A 16,928-nucleotide genomic window follows, 5' to 3' on the forward strand; every position below is an offset into this window, starting at 1 on the left:
AAAGAAAATACAGGGCTTCCCTGGTAGCACAGTGGTTGAGAGTCCGCCTGGCGATGCAGGGGACACGGGTTCGTGCCCCGGTCCGGGAAGATCCCACATGCTGCGGAGCAGCTGGGCCCGTGAGCCATGGCCGCTGAGCCTGCGCGTCCGGAGCCTGTGCTCCGCAGCAGGAGAGGCCACAACAGTGAGAGGCCCACGTACCGCAAAAAAAGAAAATACATCGGAATAGGGGAGCAAGTCCAGGTGAAAATCTGAATGTAGAATGCAGTCTGGAACCGGTGTGCGAGGACAGCTCTCTCAGCCTCCACAAGGAATGTTAGGAAGCCTGTGAGCTCTGGCTGAGCTCTGGAAACCTCTGCACCTCATCAGGCCGTTTTTGTCTCCTATCCTCTCTGGTTTCTACCCCTGTTATTCTGCCTTGATATTACTTCCCCTACATTATTCTACTGTAATATTTTTTGCTTGTAAGATTTTTGTTGATCACCCTACCATGCTTCTCTGCACCAAAAGATATGTTTATAAACATAAAAAAAATTTCCTGTGGCTTGTGTTAAATTTCTCAGTCCTCAATAACATTTTGGTGAAAAGTAAATGAAAATGTTTTTCTTATGCAATGTTTTTATCTTTCCTCCAACTCCGCAATGTTTTTCCATATTTTCAAGAAAATGTGCAACATGAACCTTCCCAATATAAAAAATAATAACATAATTTATAGAGTGCTACCAAATGTACTATTCTAGGCTTCACAGCAATCTCATGAATTGGGTACTGTTATCACCCTCAGTTTTACAGATAAGCAAACTGAGACCCAGGAAAGTGAAGAAATTTGTGGGAGGCCACGCTGAGCTTAGATTTAAAACCGGAAATTCTAGTTCTTCAATCTGTGCTCTTAGCAGGTATGCTGTACAGCTTCTGGATCTTCCTTTCGTCTTAAGATAAAACATTAGGGACTTCCCTGGCGGCACAGTGGTTAAGATTCTGCCCTCCCAGTGCAGCGGGGCCGGGTTCGTTCCCTCATCAGGGAACTAGATCCCACATGCATGCTACAACTAAGAGTTCGCATGCCACAACTAAAGAGCCGGCAAGCCACAATTAATGAGCCCGCCTGCCACAACTAAAGACCCAGCACAAATAAATAAATAGTTTTTAAAAAAGATATAACATTAATCAGGAAGTAAATGTACAACTTATAATGTCTTCCTCCTTGAAAATCATGCAAAATATCCAACTGTGATCTAAACCAGGAAACTCTTGAATGAGACAGAGTTTCTCCTTATGGAGAACGGTGTATAAGCCAGGGACGCGTGCTTCATAGTAAGTTGCTATTTCCCAGCAAAGTTTTTACAAATCTTGAATATTCTAAAATAGGTAGACAGACAGATAAGGGTTTTCTATAGGGTTTGCTATAGGGTTTTCTCCTGGGTTAAACGAGGGACTGCCACTCTTATTATTTCATACTGATGACAGCATACTGATGACAGCTCTGCTTTCATGAGTTGCTCCCCCCAGAAGGATGTATTCTTTGACAGGAGATGAAAGAGAAGAGATTGTTAAGCAGAAATCTTTATCACCCCTGCTACCTCACTCTACAATATATCTGAATAAATAACATCTTAACATGTCCAAAAATTCCCCGTTTATTACACTTCTTTTAGCCCCTAATAGGAATTTATGTGAGGCAAGGGAAAACATGAAGCCCTACTCTGGGTATACAATGACTAAATTAGAAGAGATTTTGAGTTATCCCTTTATTTGCACCCTGGAATTTTTTGCACCTAGGGAAATCCACCATAATAATATAGGAGCTAGAATGTAAAAGGTGGGTGGGTGGCTATAGAAGGAAAGCTAGAAAAGTATAACTAGCAGATGCTTTGACCACAGCCACAAAATACCTATCGAGGTTGAAGTTCTGGAAGATGATTCCCATAAGATATCCCACACCTGCATAATACTCTTTAGAAAGTCTTCATATACCTCCAAGGGTATGGGCAGACTCCATTTAAAGATCATTGCACTAGGCCAACAGTGCAAAAGCGCTTAATCCTGTCAACTTCCTAGACCTCTGCTTGGGTCAAACTTCCTTGGTGAGATGGGGCTTTGTTGGGTTAAAACATGTTTCATCCATGTAAGCAGATCCCATGATAAAAGTTGAGTCATGATGCTTCCTAACTCTATGTACACACTCCAGTTTCTGGGAGTAGCGAGATGTTCACAGTGTAACCATGTCAATTAACCACAAGCTGAATTACTTACTCACCGTGGTTTCATCTCTTTTCATCTCCCACTGTCTCAAAGTGCCCATTGCTGTTTATCTTTGGAATTCAAAATTTTTATTTACACGATATGCCTGCTGGGTACTAATATTTTTACAGCTTTATTGAGATATAATTTATATAGCATATTCTCCTGTTTAAAATAGATGTTAATGGGGTTTAGTATATTTACAGAGTTGTTATTAATAAGCCCTTTCAACTTGCAGACTAAAATCTTTCTTCCCTGTTGTTCTTTTACTTCCTCTGGTCTATCTCTTCCTTTTTTCTCTGTTCTGAATCTTACTACTTGTTTGTTAGTCCTCCTGAATCAATCCTCCAAGTGTCTTCTATTCTCTATGTCAGTGATTTTCATCTCTGGTTTGTTGTATCTAATTGAGCTACTTTCTCCACTTGCTCTTCTAAATAACTAACTTTATTCTCAACCAGCATCTTTGAATTTATCTATTACAATTTTAAACTTGAAAATGCATGTTTTACATTTTAAAATTATCTAAATGGACTCCCTTGCTTTATTTTCACGTTTTTCACATTATGCTTTCCACAGTTCACACCAGTGGGAGGCAACTTTCTAGGGGGTTCAACTCAGCTTCTCTTTCCGGTTGCTGGATCCCTGTAGGTAAGATAATGATGATGATGATGATGGGCCTGTACATGGCTCAGCATGGCCTCACTGACTAGGATCAACCGTCTGGTTTGCTGACACTTGAGAAACCCAATGAATGGTGGAAGGCAGAGCAGTTTCCACTGCTGTGAGTTGGGGTGAACCCACCAACAACCTGCTAATTCTCTCCTGAGGCCTCTGTCCCCGGTGGAAGTCGTGTTACTGGCCTCATGGATTCAGAGCAACCCAGCCTTTCAAAGCAGCTCGCCTCTGTCCTCCAAGACCTGTAGGATCAGAGAGCCTTCTATCCTAGACCATGAAAGGGGTATGTGCAGCCTTTGTGGGAGGGGAATTCATGAGAATCTCAGGCTTTACCCCAGGTGTCTCTGCCATGACCCTCTTGAAAGGAAATCTTAGCAGGCTAGGAAGTGTTTCCCTTGATAAAAACAGGAAGCACTTTCTCTCTGCTTCCAAAGGCAGCACTGAGAGTGAGAGTTATCAACCAACACCTTCATTCTTACAAGTAACCCAGGTCTAGAGCAAATGTAAACGGCCTGGAAACTGTGGCTTTGAGTGACCTCCCTCCCCGCCCCTCCCCCCACCCAACAGCATACCTCCTCCTGTCATGCTCTGGGTTCTGCATGTGCTACAACATAATCTCTACCTACCACAGGCTTAATCCATGAGCCTGTAGGATCTGGGCACCTGCCCTCCCTTCTCATCTCTCCCAATTCAATTCCCCTCTCAGTCTGGGAGATTCTTGGGGGCACAGGGTTCCTGCTTGGGGCAAGAAGCATTAGAAAAAGGGGACAGATATGGATGACGTCTCTGGATTTTACTGTGGAGATTCTGAATGCCAAGTGGATTCTAGCATGGGGTTCTCTCATACAACCGGGAAATTCAGCTCGGCGCAGCAGACACCACTCGTGTGCACACACAGGTTCTCTCTGTGATACAGTTTGTATGTGTTTATTTCTTAGCTAAATGACCAGCAGAGTCTCCTCTTTCCAGTGTCTGGCAAAAGCAAGAGAGAGGGAGGAAGTGTCTTTCCCAATACTGGCAGAGACCCAAACAAAGCTGGGAGGGGACTCCTGGGGACGAATGAAAGGACACTCAGATCTCTGGTCCCCCAGGCTGGCTTCCTCTGTGAGAAATGTGGCTCTCTGGCTTCAGCAGCCACTTAGAGCCCATTGTGGCTCTCTCTCAGCTCCATGGCCACTGAGGATACCGGTCTCCTCCAGAATCCATTAGGGCTCCACCTAGACCGGTGGTGGACTGTGTGATTCCCTCCAGGGCCTGGGCCGAGGTTTGGGCCATGGAGTGGATAGACAGCTGTGTCAAAGACATTTCTCAGGGACAGGGAGTTTCTCTAGAAAAAGAAGGCAGAATCATTTCAGAATTGGATTCTCCTCCACTCCCGAGAAGCCTTCACCAGGGACTCCTTCTGGAATCTTCTCCCCCTTTAAACCATTTCCCTCATTCAGCAGTCCTTCCACCAGTCTTTATTTCTTCTTTTGCTCCCCTTTCCCACAAGTCAATAGCTTCCTCTGCACATTGATTGGCTCCTCTGGTTCTAACTTGCTATGTCTCTTTCGTAACTTTCTCCTGATTTTTCTTTCCTCCCTACTCATCCCTAACTTGGTGGCCCTACTATTCATACCTTATTTCCCTATGTTCCCTATTCCTTCCCCCCAGGCAATTTCCTATATATTAGGCACTCACCACACAGAAGTAGAGCCCAACAAAGAATCCCACAGCCACTGTAACCGAGACCAGAGAGATGAGGAAGATTTCCCATGGCTTCAGGGACCCACTGGGCCCTTCATTCACTGTAGTTCCAGCACTTGTGCTAGTACTGTTGGAAGTTGTGATTATTCCAGTTGTCAAGGGTGTACCAGAGCCTCCTGCAGTTGCACTGGGTCCAGTGTTGGAGGCCGTGGTGGTCCCACTGGAGGTTGTGCTGGATCCAGTACTGGAGGTTATGCTGGTCTCACTGGAGGTCATACTGGAAGCAATATTGGCAGGTGTGCTGGTCTCACCAGAGGTCACGCTGGATCCAGTATTGAAGGCTGTACTGGTCCCCCCAGGGGTTGTGCTGGATCCAGTGTTGGAGGTTGCGCTGCTCCCTCCAGAGGTCAGGCTGGATCCAGTATTGGAGGCTGTGCTGGTCCCCCCAGAGGTTGCGCTGGATCCAGTGTTGACAGGTGTGCTGGTCCCTCCAGAGGTCAGGCTGGATCCAGTATTGGAAGTTGCGCTGGTCCCTCCAGAGGTCATGCTGGTTTCAGTATTGGAGGTTATGCTGGATCCACTGGAGGTCACTTGAGATCCAGAGTTGGTGGCTGTGCTGGTACCACCATAGGTCGTGCTGGCTATAGTGTTGGAGGCTGTCCTAGTCCCACTGGAGGTTGTGCTGGATCCAGTGTTGACAGGTGTGCTGGTCCCTCCAGAGGTCAGGCTGGATCCAGTATTGGAGGTTGTGCTGGTCCCTCCAGAGGTCATGCTGGATCCAGTATTGGAGGCTGTGCTGGTCCCCCCAGGGGTTGTGCTGGATCCAGTGTTGGAGGTTGCGCTGCTCCCTCCAGAGGTCAGGCTGGATCCAGTATTGGAGGCTGTGCTGGTCCCCCCAGAGGTTGCGCCGGATCCAGTGTTGACAGGTGTGCTGGTTCCTCCAGAGGTCAGGCTGGATCCAGTATTGGAGGTTGTGCTGCTCCCTCCTGAGGTCAGGCTGGATCCAGTATTGGAGGCTGTGCTGGTCCCCCCAGGGGTTGTGCTGGATCCAGTGTTGGAGGTTGCGCTGCTCCCTCCAGAGGTCAGGCTGGATCCAGTATTGGAGGCTGTGCTGGTCCCCCCAGAGGTTGCGCTGGATCCAGTGTTGACAGGTGTGCTGGTCCCTCCAGAGGTCAGGCTGGATCCAGTATTGGAAGTTGCGCTGGTCCCTCCAGAGGTCATGCTGGTTTCAGTATTGGAGGTTGTGCTGGATCCACTGGAGGTCACTTGGGATCCAGAGTTGGTGGCTGTGCTGGTACCACCATAGGTCGTGCTGGCTATAGTGTTGGAGGCTGTCCTAGTCCCACTGGAGGTTGCACTGGATCCAGTGTTGACAGGTGTGCTGGTCCCTCCAGAGGTCATGCTGGTTTCAGTATTGGAGGTTGTGCTGGATCCACTGGAGGTCACTTGGGATCCAGAGTTGGTGGCTGTGCTGGTACCACCATAGGTCGTGCTGGCTATAGTGTTGGAGGCTGTCCTAGTCCCACTGGAGGTTGTGCTGGATCCAGTGTTGACAGGTGTGCTGGTCCCTCCAGAGGTCAGGCTAGATCCAGTATTGGAGGTTGTGCTGCTCCCTCCAGAGATCATGCTGGATCCAGTATTGGAGGCTGTGCTGGTCCCCCCAGGGGTTGTGCTGGATCCAGTGTTGGAGGTTGCGCTGCTCCCTCCAGAGGTCAGGCTGGATCCAGTATTGGAGGCTGTGCTGGTCCCCCCAGAGGTTGCGCTGGATCCAGTGTTGACAGGTATGCTGGTTCCTCCAGAGGTCAGGCTGGATCCGGTATTGGAAGTTGTGCTGGTCCCTCCAGAGGTCATGCTGGTTTCAGTATTGGAGGTTGTGCTGGATCCACTGGAGGTCACTTGAGATCCAGAGTTGGTGGCTGTGCTGGTACCACCATAGGTCGTGCTGGCTATAGTGTTGGAGGCTGTCCTAGTCCCACTGGAGGTTGCACTGGGTCCAGTGTTGGCTGTGGAGGGTTCACTGGAAGTTGGGCTAGGTGTGCTCCCACTAATGGAGATTATGCCTAATGATAATCATAGATGATGACATATATTGAGCATATCTACTTTCTGTTCAATGGTTGGTTAAACTCATTACATGGATAATTCTATTTAACGCTCACTACAGCCCAATGAAATAGATATTATTATTATCAACAGCTAAGATGAAAAAATTGAGGCTTAGAAATGTTGACACTTGCCCAAGTTTGTACAGCTAGTAAGTAGTAGAACAGGAATTTGAACCCAGGCCATTGAATCTGCACTTTTAGCTACCATGCTAAGTCACCCTCCACATCCACCCCCAACACCAGGGTTACATGACCTAATTTCACTGATAGTAAGCTTATTCCATCATCTGCTGTACAATATTCAACACAGATAAAAAGTATTATAAAGGAGTTGTAGAACCCAGGTGAAACTAGTGTATATTGATTAATTCATTATTAAAGTGGTATTGCTTCTTTCTTGGAAAATATTTCTGAGTGTTATTCAGAAAACACCTATATTAGAATTATCTGGGGACCTTGTTGAAAATAAAGATTTCTAGGCAAACAACTCCAGACTAAATGAATCAGAGTCTGAGATAGGCCTAGGTATCTGGGTGATTACATATGCATTAAAGTTCCACGGGCTCCTGATTACAAGGCAAAGGTTAGAAAAGAGCAAGTTATATGTAACTTAAATATATAAGATCTCCCAGGATTAAGGTCTGCAAACCAAGATCTACAGGTATAGGGAAGCACTTCCCCCTTCTTGAAGGCTCAGCTAGAGTTAAGGTTGTGCCTATTTTTTGCCTCTCACTACCTTGAAGGACAAAGATGCTTAGCCTCCCCAGATAAACAAAATTTATCTCATTTGTGGCTCATTTTACTATTAATTTGGACATGAGCGCCTAGCACCTCACCACACACGTGTGTAGCTTATTTGAACTAACATAGTATTAGAGTTTAGCTCTATTTGGGGAAGGCCCCCTAAAATCTGCAATGGGGTACAAATTGGAGTTAAGGTTAGAATCATGAGTAAAACTAAATAAGAAACTGAGATGAACAACAGTAAGGGTGATGTGAAAGAGGGAGTGGATTTGATTTGAGAAGTTTTGGAGAATAGAATAGTTGAGTCAAAATTGTATGAGGGTGGGGCTTCCCTGGTGGCGCCGTGGTTGAGAGTCCGCCTGCCGATGCAGGGGACACGGGTTCATGCCCCAGTCCAGGAAGATCCCACATGCTGCAGCTGGGCCTGTGAGCCATGAGCCATGGCCGCTGAGCCTGCGCGTCCGGAGCCTGTGCTCCGCAACGAGAGAGACCACAACAGTGAGAGGCCCGCGTGCCACAAAAAAAAAAAAAAAAAATTCTATGAGGGCTAATTTTGATTCAAAATGATGAATTCTCGGGGAAGTACCCTGATGGCCTAATGGTTAGGATTTGGCACTTTCACTGTCGTGGCCCGGGTTCAATCTCTGGTTGGGGAATTGAGATTGTGCAAGCCGTGTGGCACTGCGCCCCCCAAAAAGAAAAAGAATTCTCTAAGAAGTCATGCTTCCTAGTTGCACAATAGGAAACGGCCCGAGGAGTGTTTAATAGAGTGTCAGAGGTGCGGAGCAGAGTGGGAGTTAGTTTTGACTTAAATCCTTTTCTCCTTGGCCTGAGGCTGACTGAGGCTGATTGTGGAATAGGGGTTAAGGACACGAGAAAAATTAAGATTTTATAATATAGAAGAGTGATATTTTAAAATAACAGTCAACTCTTCTTGTTATTAATATTTAAACCCCAGCCATATCTCAACGGTTATTACCATTTTATAGATGCAGAAATGGAGGCACAGAGAAGTTAACTCACCCAAAGTGTACCAGTAACAGATGGAGCCATGATTCAAACGTAGGCAATTGGAGACCAGAGTCCACAGTTTTAACCACTGTGCTCTGACTGCCTCCCAGGTGATACCTTATTAGACTGAAGCGATTGGGGTGAAATGATGACCCTCACTCTATGGCAGAGAACCAGTTATTCCTAGTGCCGGTCATCATCTCCCACAATCCCTCAAAAGTTCACAGACCATCCACCTTTAAAGAAAAGCACTCACCATATTCCAAAAGTAGGAGATGCAACAGCAACCAGTACATAAGGCAAATGTTTCTTTTCTGCATCTTGATCTGCCTCTTTGTGGCTGGTAAAAAAGACGCTTGGATCCCAAATGTGGCCAAGACCTAGAAGACAAAGAACAATATTCTTGAGAAAGGAGAGTTCAAGGTGAAGAGGTAAAGGCTGGAGCTTCCAGGAGCTTGGTTCTCCTACGTATGTGTTCTTGGAAAGAATCTGGAGCCTAGCGGGGTGGGAGACTGGATGCCTGGCTTCTTGAGCTTCTTCCACACAATGTTGTTGCCTCTTTCTTTATCATGGAAGAGCTGCAGGAGCCTTTATAGCTTCATAAAAGGGAGGGGTTGGGAAGTTGCCTTCTTCTTCTGCCAACTATGAGCAGGTAACAAAACAATAATGAGCCTGGGAAGGAATAGACTGGGGTTCAACAGGAAGGTGAGAAAGGAGAATGACATGATCATACTAGGCAGGGCACTGGGATGGGTTTGAGCAGGAAGTAGAATGTGATAAGGGGATCAAGGTTGTCAGAGTGGAAGAGACCCACCCTTGAGGCAAAAATAGGGCCAGAAACCTGTTCCAGTTCAAGACTTTGTTTCCTGGTCAGGAAGTCCTGTGTGCCTGCTTTTAGTATGGAAGAAGCCCTAATAGACTGAGCTGAAGGGTAGGACCTGACATCTTTAAATCAAAAAAAAAAAGAAAAAAAGAAAAAGAGACCTCAAAGAGAGCAGTAACTAGGGATCTGGGCTCCTGGGATATGGACAGAAGACAGACGGTATATTGCTGAGCATGCAGTAGACACTCAACAATGCACAATGACTGAACAGGAAAAGAGAGATCCATGGGTAGTGTAGCCATCTTTGGGGTCTCTGGCACATGGGGGATGAGGGTGGGGGAGAGTGTTGAATATGCAGGAACAAGCCACCTGTCACACTCATAGCAGGTAAAGCGGTGGTATAGGGCCCCCCTTTTAAAAAATTTTATTGAAGTATACTTGATTTACAATGTTGTGTTACTTTCTGCTGCACAGCAAAGTGATTCAGTTATATATATATATATATATATATGTATATATATTCTTTTTCATATTCTTTTCCATTATGGTTTATCACAGGATATTGAATATAGTTCCCTGTGCTATACAGTAGGACTTTGTTGTTTATCCATCTTATATATAATAGTTTGCATCTGCTAATCCCAAAGTCCCAATCCTTCCCTCCCCCACTCCCACAAGGGCCACCTTTTGATTCTCAACCATAGGGGTTCCTGTCTTGTTTGTTTTCGGAGTAATTCATAGGACCTTTTCTTCCCTGAGATCCTTCAGATGTTCCTTCTCATCAGCCTTAATGAAACATCTCTCAGCAAGGTATACCACGGGCACCACATTAGGAGACTTCAGGTCTGTTGGGGGAGGGAGATACTTAGTCCAAGTCCTCTAGGAACTTCGAGTTGGGTCTGGATGCAGATATAGCAGCAGAAAGGACACACAGTCAGCTAAATGAGCATGACTGAAGAGACCCAAATGAGTGGAGGGTTGGGGAGTTTATGGGGAAAGCTTCTTGTGACCAGGGTAAGGGGAGTGGGATTGAAGGGAGTTCCAGTGCATAGTCTATATGACCGAAGTCAGCTGTCTCCATTCCCTGTCAATGAGGAGAAGCTTCGTGGAAGAAACGACATCTCAGGTAGTTTATTTATAGGTGAATGGGTATCCCCGACATGTAAGACCTGCTAGAAAGAAGCTGCAAGCAGGAGGTGGCTGGAGGCATGAAGGAGCTTGGAATAAGTCAGTCTGAGAGTCTGGAGGGACAGAGTGTGCTAAGAAAGGCTTACATGCCTAGCGGCTGTAATGGGTGGTTCCTGAGGTTGAGGTGTGAGGGGCCAGTCAGTGACAGATGGGGTCTTGAACTCCCAGCAATCCTAATCTGTGGCTGTAAAGCCAATAGCACTCTAAGAAAGAAAACTTTTCTTCCCTCTAGAATTAATTGGAGGCAGAGGTCCTGAATTCAAATCCAGATTTCACCTTTTAGAGATATCCTAAAAAAATTTTACATGCATACTTATCAGTCTAAATGTAATTAATATCTTTATGCTCCTTCAAAACAATACAAGGACCTTGGAACTCTTTCATTCTTATTACCTGTCTCCCAGCTCAAACCCTAACATTATCAAGTATGTTAATTCTATCTTGTTTTTTAACTTCATGAGAAGTTATTGCTATCTGCTAACACACCATAAGAATATAGTCACACAGCTACAGTAAGCTGCAAGAGAGACTGGGAAATATAGTCCTTTGCTGGGTGGACATGTGCTCAACTAAAACTTGAGAATTCTATTTTCAAAGATGGATAATGGATATTAGTAGACAACCATAAAGCTATGACAATATCTATAGTTTTTGCGGATCTGATCCTGTTGTCTATTTGTTTTGTTTTGTTTCTTGCTGGCTTTCACTCATGGTGCCTCATTTGTGATTTGAGATTTATGACTGTAAATTTATTTTTCTTGGGTTGTTATCTATATAAGTCCTTTGAAACCCAAGGTGAGTTCTGATCTTCCACAGTGAATTTGCATGTTTTTGCCAAGCATAGGGAGGCAATACCACTTGTAGATTCCTTTAAATTAAATTATAGGCTTGAGCTCTTTTGAATTACCTAGGTTACATGATTTTGGGCTGCAAACCATGTAAAGTATTGTGGTTACAAGTTATTTCTCAAGAGGTACTTCCCCCATCCTCCCTTCCCTTGCACTGAGTTTAGAGACAGGCAATTTTGCTTGCATTTCCTTAGAGGAGGGGTGGGTTTGTTTTTGTTTGTGTTTTTTAATATTTATTTGGCTGCGCCAGGTCTTAGTTGCAGCACGCGGGATCTTCGTTGCGGCATGCAGGATCTTTAATTGTGATATGCAGAATCTTTAGTTGCGGCACTTGGGATCTAGTTCCCTGACCAGGGATTGAACCTGGGCCCCCTGTATTGGGAGCGTGGAATCTTAGCCACTGTACCAGCAGGGAAGTCCCGGGGTGGGTTTGGTTTTAGTTTACACTCTCCCTGAAGGTTTCAGATTTATGTGAAGGTCTACTACAAGAGTCCTCACCTGGGTTGGTCTGACTGAGGTTGTGCTACCTGAAGCTTAAATTCACTGGTTGGGCAAAAGTTGGCTTGAGTACTCTTACCTCCTTAAGTTCCTACCTTAACTTAGTCTTTACTTTTAGCGTTCCTTACTGTCCTGCTGAATCAATGATACTTTTAAGAAGAATTTTTAGTACACCATTTTTAGTTTTTCAGCAGATTTTAAGACACCTAGACCATTATAGAGCCAGAAATTTAAGTCCTCATTGGATTGTTCTGAGAAATAAATGATCGTGTATTTAAAGGCACAGCACAGTGTTTGGTGCATAATAAGCATGCAACAATAAAGGACAAAGGAAGAGCATAAATATATAGATGCCAAGTGTATTTTGAGATTTTAATAGTAGCACGTTGCAGTGATTTTCTCCTTACTTGTCATATAGCATTTGGAAGAGACAAAGAAGTGGGGAGGGAGAATCTTCCCAAAGATGAAGGAGACCTGGAGGACATGTATAGGTCAAAGATGGCTTTCTGTCTACCTAGTTTGTATGATTTGAAGCTACAAACCCAAATGAAGAATGTTATGCAATTACAAATTCTCAAGGGAGGTTTTTACTCCCCTCCACTCAGTGTCAAGTTTAGAGACAGACATTTGTCTCAGTCACCAATGTGCAAGGTGGGCAATACAATTTCATTCTAGTTTAACCACTGAAACCTTAACCCTTTTAGGTCCCAGCTTTCTTTAGTCTCCTATTAGACTCCACCCCTTATGCAGGTCCTGGACTTTGTCTCCTGTACCCTAAGTGCTAAGAGGCTGTGAGAAGGTAAGCTTAAATTCACCAGATACGGCAAATGCCCTCAGTGTGACAGCTGGTTCAGAGCTCTCCTTCAGCCTCTCTGAGTCTCTGCCTTCTCTTGGTTGTTGATCTAAATATTACCTACTATCTACCCAGCTAATTGATACTATCTACCCAGCTGATTGATATAGTTACAAAGATTTTTTTCAATATTTTATCCAGTAATTTTTGTTGCTTTCATTAAGAGGGGTGGTTAATGCATCTTGTCCACTATGTTGCCAGAAAAGTAGAAATTCTCAAAAGATTGTTTTAAGATTACAAATTTCAAAATTGTTAAATGATAGTGCATTTAAAATTACGTAGTACAATGCTTAGCACATAGCAAGCACTCAGTAACAAAGGGGAAAAGGGGGGGAAAGAATGCTCAAACAGATAAACAAGGAAGCAAGTCATCTTGCCACCACAAATAGTATGAGCTGTGCTTTTTAAGGCTGTAATCATATCTTCCTTCTTCCTACTGGTCACACTGCGTCATGAGGAAATAAAAAAGAATTCCAAAGTGAAAGGGCACAGGTTATTACTTGTGCATTAGGAGAGCAAAGAGAAATTGTTGTGCAGTTGGTCACTATGACTTCCTAAGAGGTTCTGAACTATGGTTAAGCTTAGGGAGAATCTTTACTTGAGCTCAGGTCCAAATCTGATGAGGCTGCAGGCCTCCTCCAGAAACACTCTCTGTTTTTCTGGCTGCCCTGTTGGTCAAACTCTATGATCTCTACCTTGCTCATGACCGTCTCCATGGCCAATTCCCTAAAGACCTTTTGGAAGCCCATCTTGACCCACTTTATGGCCACTGCCTTCTCCTCCATGATCGCCTTCTTCTGCGATATTTCCTTTACCAGAGTGCCCTGCATTATCCAGTCTATGTCCATACTCCCCCTTCCTCTATGTCTTCCTTGGCAGCCTCTTCTGTGATCTACTTCATGGCTCTTGTCATGGCATCCTCCATGTCCATGACTCCTGCCAGGATTCATGCCATAACCACCCCCTTGGCTGTGGCTTAATTCATGGTGCACTCCATGGCCTACCCTGTGTCCAGAGCCATATGCTCTTCCATGAACCAGTTCATTTTCTAGGCTATAGAACATTCCAGAGCCCAATCCTGAGTCCAGGTCCAGACCATGGAGGTTATAAATGGCTCTGTTTATCAGGGGAAAAGAAAAGTCATTCTAAAAGAGAAAAAAATATATTTTTAGAGTTAAATCCTTTTCTTTCAGATCATTAAAACTTGGATTATCAAAAATCACAAAATTTCGCTTTTCGTCCATTCTCTGTGTGTGTCTCTCTTCCTCTCATTTATTTATTTATTCACTTCTCTGAGAAAACAGACTTCCTGATTATTGCACTTGCATACTCTCTACGTGAATGCTACGATCATTGCTCTGTACGTTGGCAAATCCACATCCTGTACCTAGAGTAGAGTCTCCCAGAAATAGGGAGTCTTTCATTGAGTTAATCAGCCAAGAAAGTTGCAGGTCTATGAGGAAAGGTAAAAACAAGAAACTTATGAAAGTTCATAAAATAGAAGTCAGAATAGTAGTTACCTTTGGCTGGGCAGGTATTGACAGGGAGGGGACACCAGAAACTACTCAGATGATAGGAATGTTCAATATTTTGAACGGGATGGTGGTTATTTGGGTGTGTACACATTTTTAAATGAATCAAGCTGTACACTTGAGATCTGTGTACTTCTTATAAGTTATACTTCAAATTTTTTTTTTTTAAGATAAAGGAAGGCCCATTAAGAACTAGAGGTTGGAGAACCAGCTTTAAACACTGTGGCTAAGAGAACAGGCTCTCCTGTGAAGCAGACTTGGATTAGAGCCCCAGTTCTGTCACCACCTCACCCTGTGATCTTCAGCAAGCTACTTCAGTCTCTGACTCCAGTGTCCAAGCCTGTAAAATGGGATAATAAGAGTACATGCCCCAAAGGTGGTTAAGCAGAGTTAAGGAGAAACAATGCTCTCTTGCACTTCTAGTTCTGGACCTTGCACCTAGTAAACAGTTAATAAAATGCTAGTTATTATTATTACATGTTTATCTTAAACAATTAGAGGATTGTTCATGGCTGGTGAGTCACATTTTGTTCTTGCCACAGGGAGGGATCAGAGGATCTGAAATAAGAAACACAAGTAAGTTGATTATAAATTTTGCCAGCCATGGGGCTTCCCTGGTGGCGCAGTGGTTGAGAGTCCGCCTGCCGATGCAGGGGACACGGGTTTGTGCCCCGGTCTGGGAAGACCCCACATGCCGCGGAGCGGCTGGGCCCGTGAGCCATGGCCACTGAGCCTGTGCGTCCGGAGCCTGTGATCCGCAAAGGGAGAGGCCACAGCAGTGAGAGGCCCGCGTACCGCAACAAACAAACAAATTATGCCAGCCGTTTGTGGCTCGTGTGTGAATTTTTCATTGATTTATTGTGTATTTACTCGGGCTCATCCTACACATGCTGAAGACCACTTCTGGAATGCATACTGCCAAAATGGGAAAGTATAAGTATATGTTTTAAAAATAGAACAAGAAAGATATATTAGAATCGGAGATTAAGACCAGGATGTAGAATAGAATGCAGAAATGAAGTCTGCTGCTGGCATGTGGCTGTCACCCCTCCCCTGTCCCCAGAGAACTGCGGGGGGCTTTAGGCCTTGAAACAGGCGAGCTCTCAGAGCATCAGAAGCCTCGCCTACTCAAGGGCAGGAGTTTCTGGGGCTTCTGTCCTTGCTAAGGGTATTTTCTTGTTATCCTCCCTCACTGCGTAGTCGAGTATTTTGAAATGGCCAGCCTATCTGAGCTGTGCTAAGGCGTACCTACAAAAGTGAATTTCTTTTCACTTGGGTAAAATCATAAAAAGAGGGGGAAAGAGCCCCGTACTCTCACCCCAGGAAGTAGCATGTGGTAATATCTATGATCGTGAAAAATCTGTTGGGGGCCCGAATGATCATCACTTTCTAGGGATCCTTTTTCTGGTGCTATATAGTTCCAGCTATTTTATAATAGATATGCTTTCCCTTATCCTTGCCTCTATCCACACCACATAGACCCATACACTTACCTCTCTCTTGGGCCCCCACTTCACATTTGTTTTCTTTTTTTTCCATTTCTTGCTATATAATCTATTGTTTATATTTTCTGTTTTGCTCCCTCTCGCGGTCTTTGTATTATGCTATGTGAGAAAGTAAAAATCAGACTGAGAAAGTAACAATCTACCCTGCTGTTCACCAGGCTGGGATATAACAATGTGGATCAAACCAGATGCAAAGATTACTGGGAAGAATATTTTCCCCAAGGACACGCTGCAGCCGTAAAACATCAAAACAGCCCCCTTCGTTGAGTGACTTACTCACTTCCAGTGATTTCGTCAGTGAAAAATTTGGTTCTCTAAAATAATAGACTATAGCAAATTTGCTGTTTGAAATTATATCAGTAAGAAGGAAATATCCCATTCTTGTCTGGAGAATCTAAGTTACTTTGGCACAGAGAAGCAGCCTGGATTTCCTACCCAGAGGCAGATGAGTTTCTGAATAACATTCCACATCTCTTGTAACTTTGTACTTTCCAAGGAAACCAGGTCCACGTCACAGTCTAGAGCTGCTGTGGATCCTTGTACACACAGCCCTGCTTTGTTCTGAGCTTATTAAAACTCTGCTTCATTTAACTTTCGCCCAAACTCCACGCTTCCCTCAATACTGTAATGACTCTTTTCCTTAGTTGGTAAGAAGCTCCTTAGTCCCTCTAGTGTACAGTCTCCTTTGGTGCAACAAGCCAATAAATCTGACTTTGTGAGACTGCGACTTTACCCCTGCTGCTCTTATGTCGATTGGGTTAGCATATGTGTGACTCGCCACGCACTGACTGCTTTCTCGTTCTGAATATCTTGCTGGTCCCATTCCCATTATTCTATTCCCATTCATGATCCATCTTCTAGGTGGGTTCCCCCCATCTCCATGTACAGTAACTCACCAGGCAAAACTCAGTCTACTAACAGTCCAACGCCAACCATGACTGCAGCCCAAGAGATGAGGATGATGCCTCAGAGCTGCAAATATCCACTTGGTTTAATCGCATGTGCTGGTGTGTGGCTCACGCTAACTGTGCTGGTGCCCATGGAGACTGGACTTGTTTTACGGGAGATGGTGCTGGTTCCAGGAGTGGTGGTTGGCTCATGGGTAGATCCTGTCCTGGTGGTCCTAGTACCTGGCACTGATGTGGTGGATGATGTGCCAATAATGGATGTGCCCAGGGCAGAGGTATTTGGGGCTCTCCCAGGGACAGTATTCCTGGCA

General features: G+C 44.8%; 2 protein-coding genes across 2 annotated transcripts in view; one reads left to right on the forward strand and one right to left on the reverse strand.

The window, feature by feature from the left end:
* The window catches only part of SFTA2 (surfactant associated 2), an 83,562-nt gene that overhangs the window by 28,805 nt on the left and 37,829 nt on the right, over nucleotides 1-16,928 (forward strand). The gene's annotated exons all lie outside the window — the stretch shown is intronic.
* MUC21 (mucin 21, cell surface associated) lies at nucleotides 4,055-13,457 on the reverse strand. Its single transcript, XM_060307794.1, has 4 exons — nucleotides 13,271-13,457; nucleotides 5,184-6,605; nucleotides 4,597-4,778; nucleotides 4,055-4,243 (listed from the first exon to the last, which is right to left on the reverse strand). Exons 1-4 carry the CDS (start codon nucleotides 13,455-13,457, stop codon nucleotides 4,055-4,057), a joined length of 1,980 nt encoding a protein of 659 aa, XP_060163777.1.

This window comes from Globicephala melas, chromosome 11, assembly GCF_963455315.2.
Source record: "Globicephala melas chromosome 11, mGloMel1.2, whole genome shotgun sequence".
Taxonomy (NCBI): Eukaryota; Metazoa; Chordata; class Mammalia; order Artiodactyla; family Delphinidae; genus Globicephala; species Globicephala melas.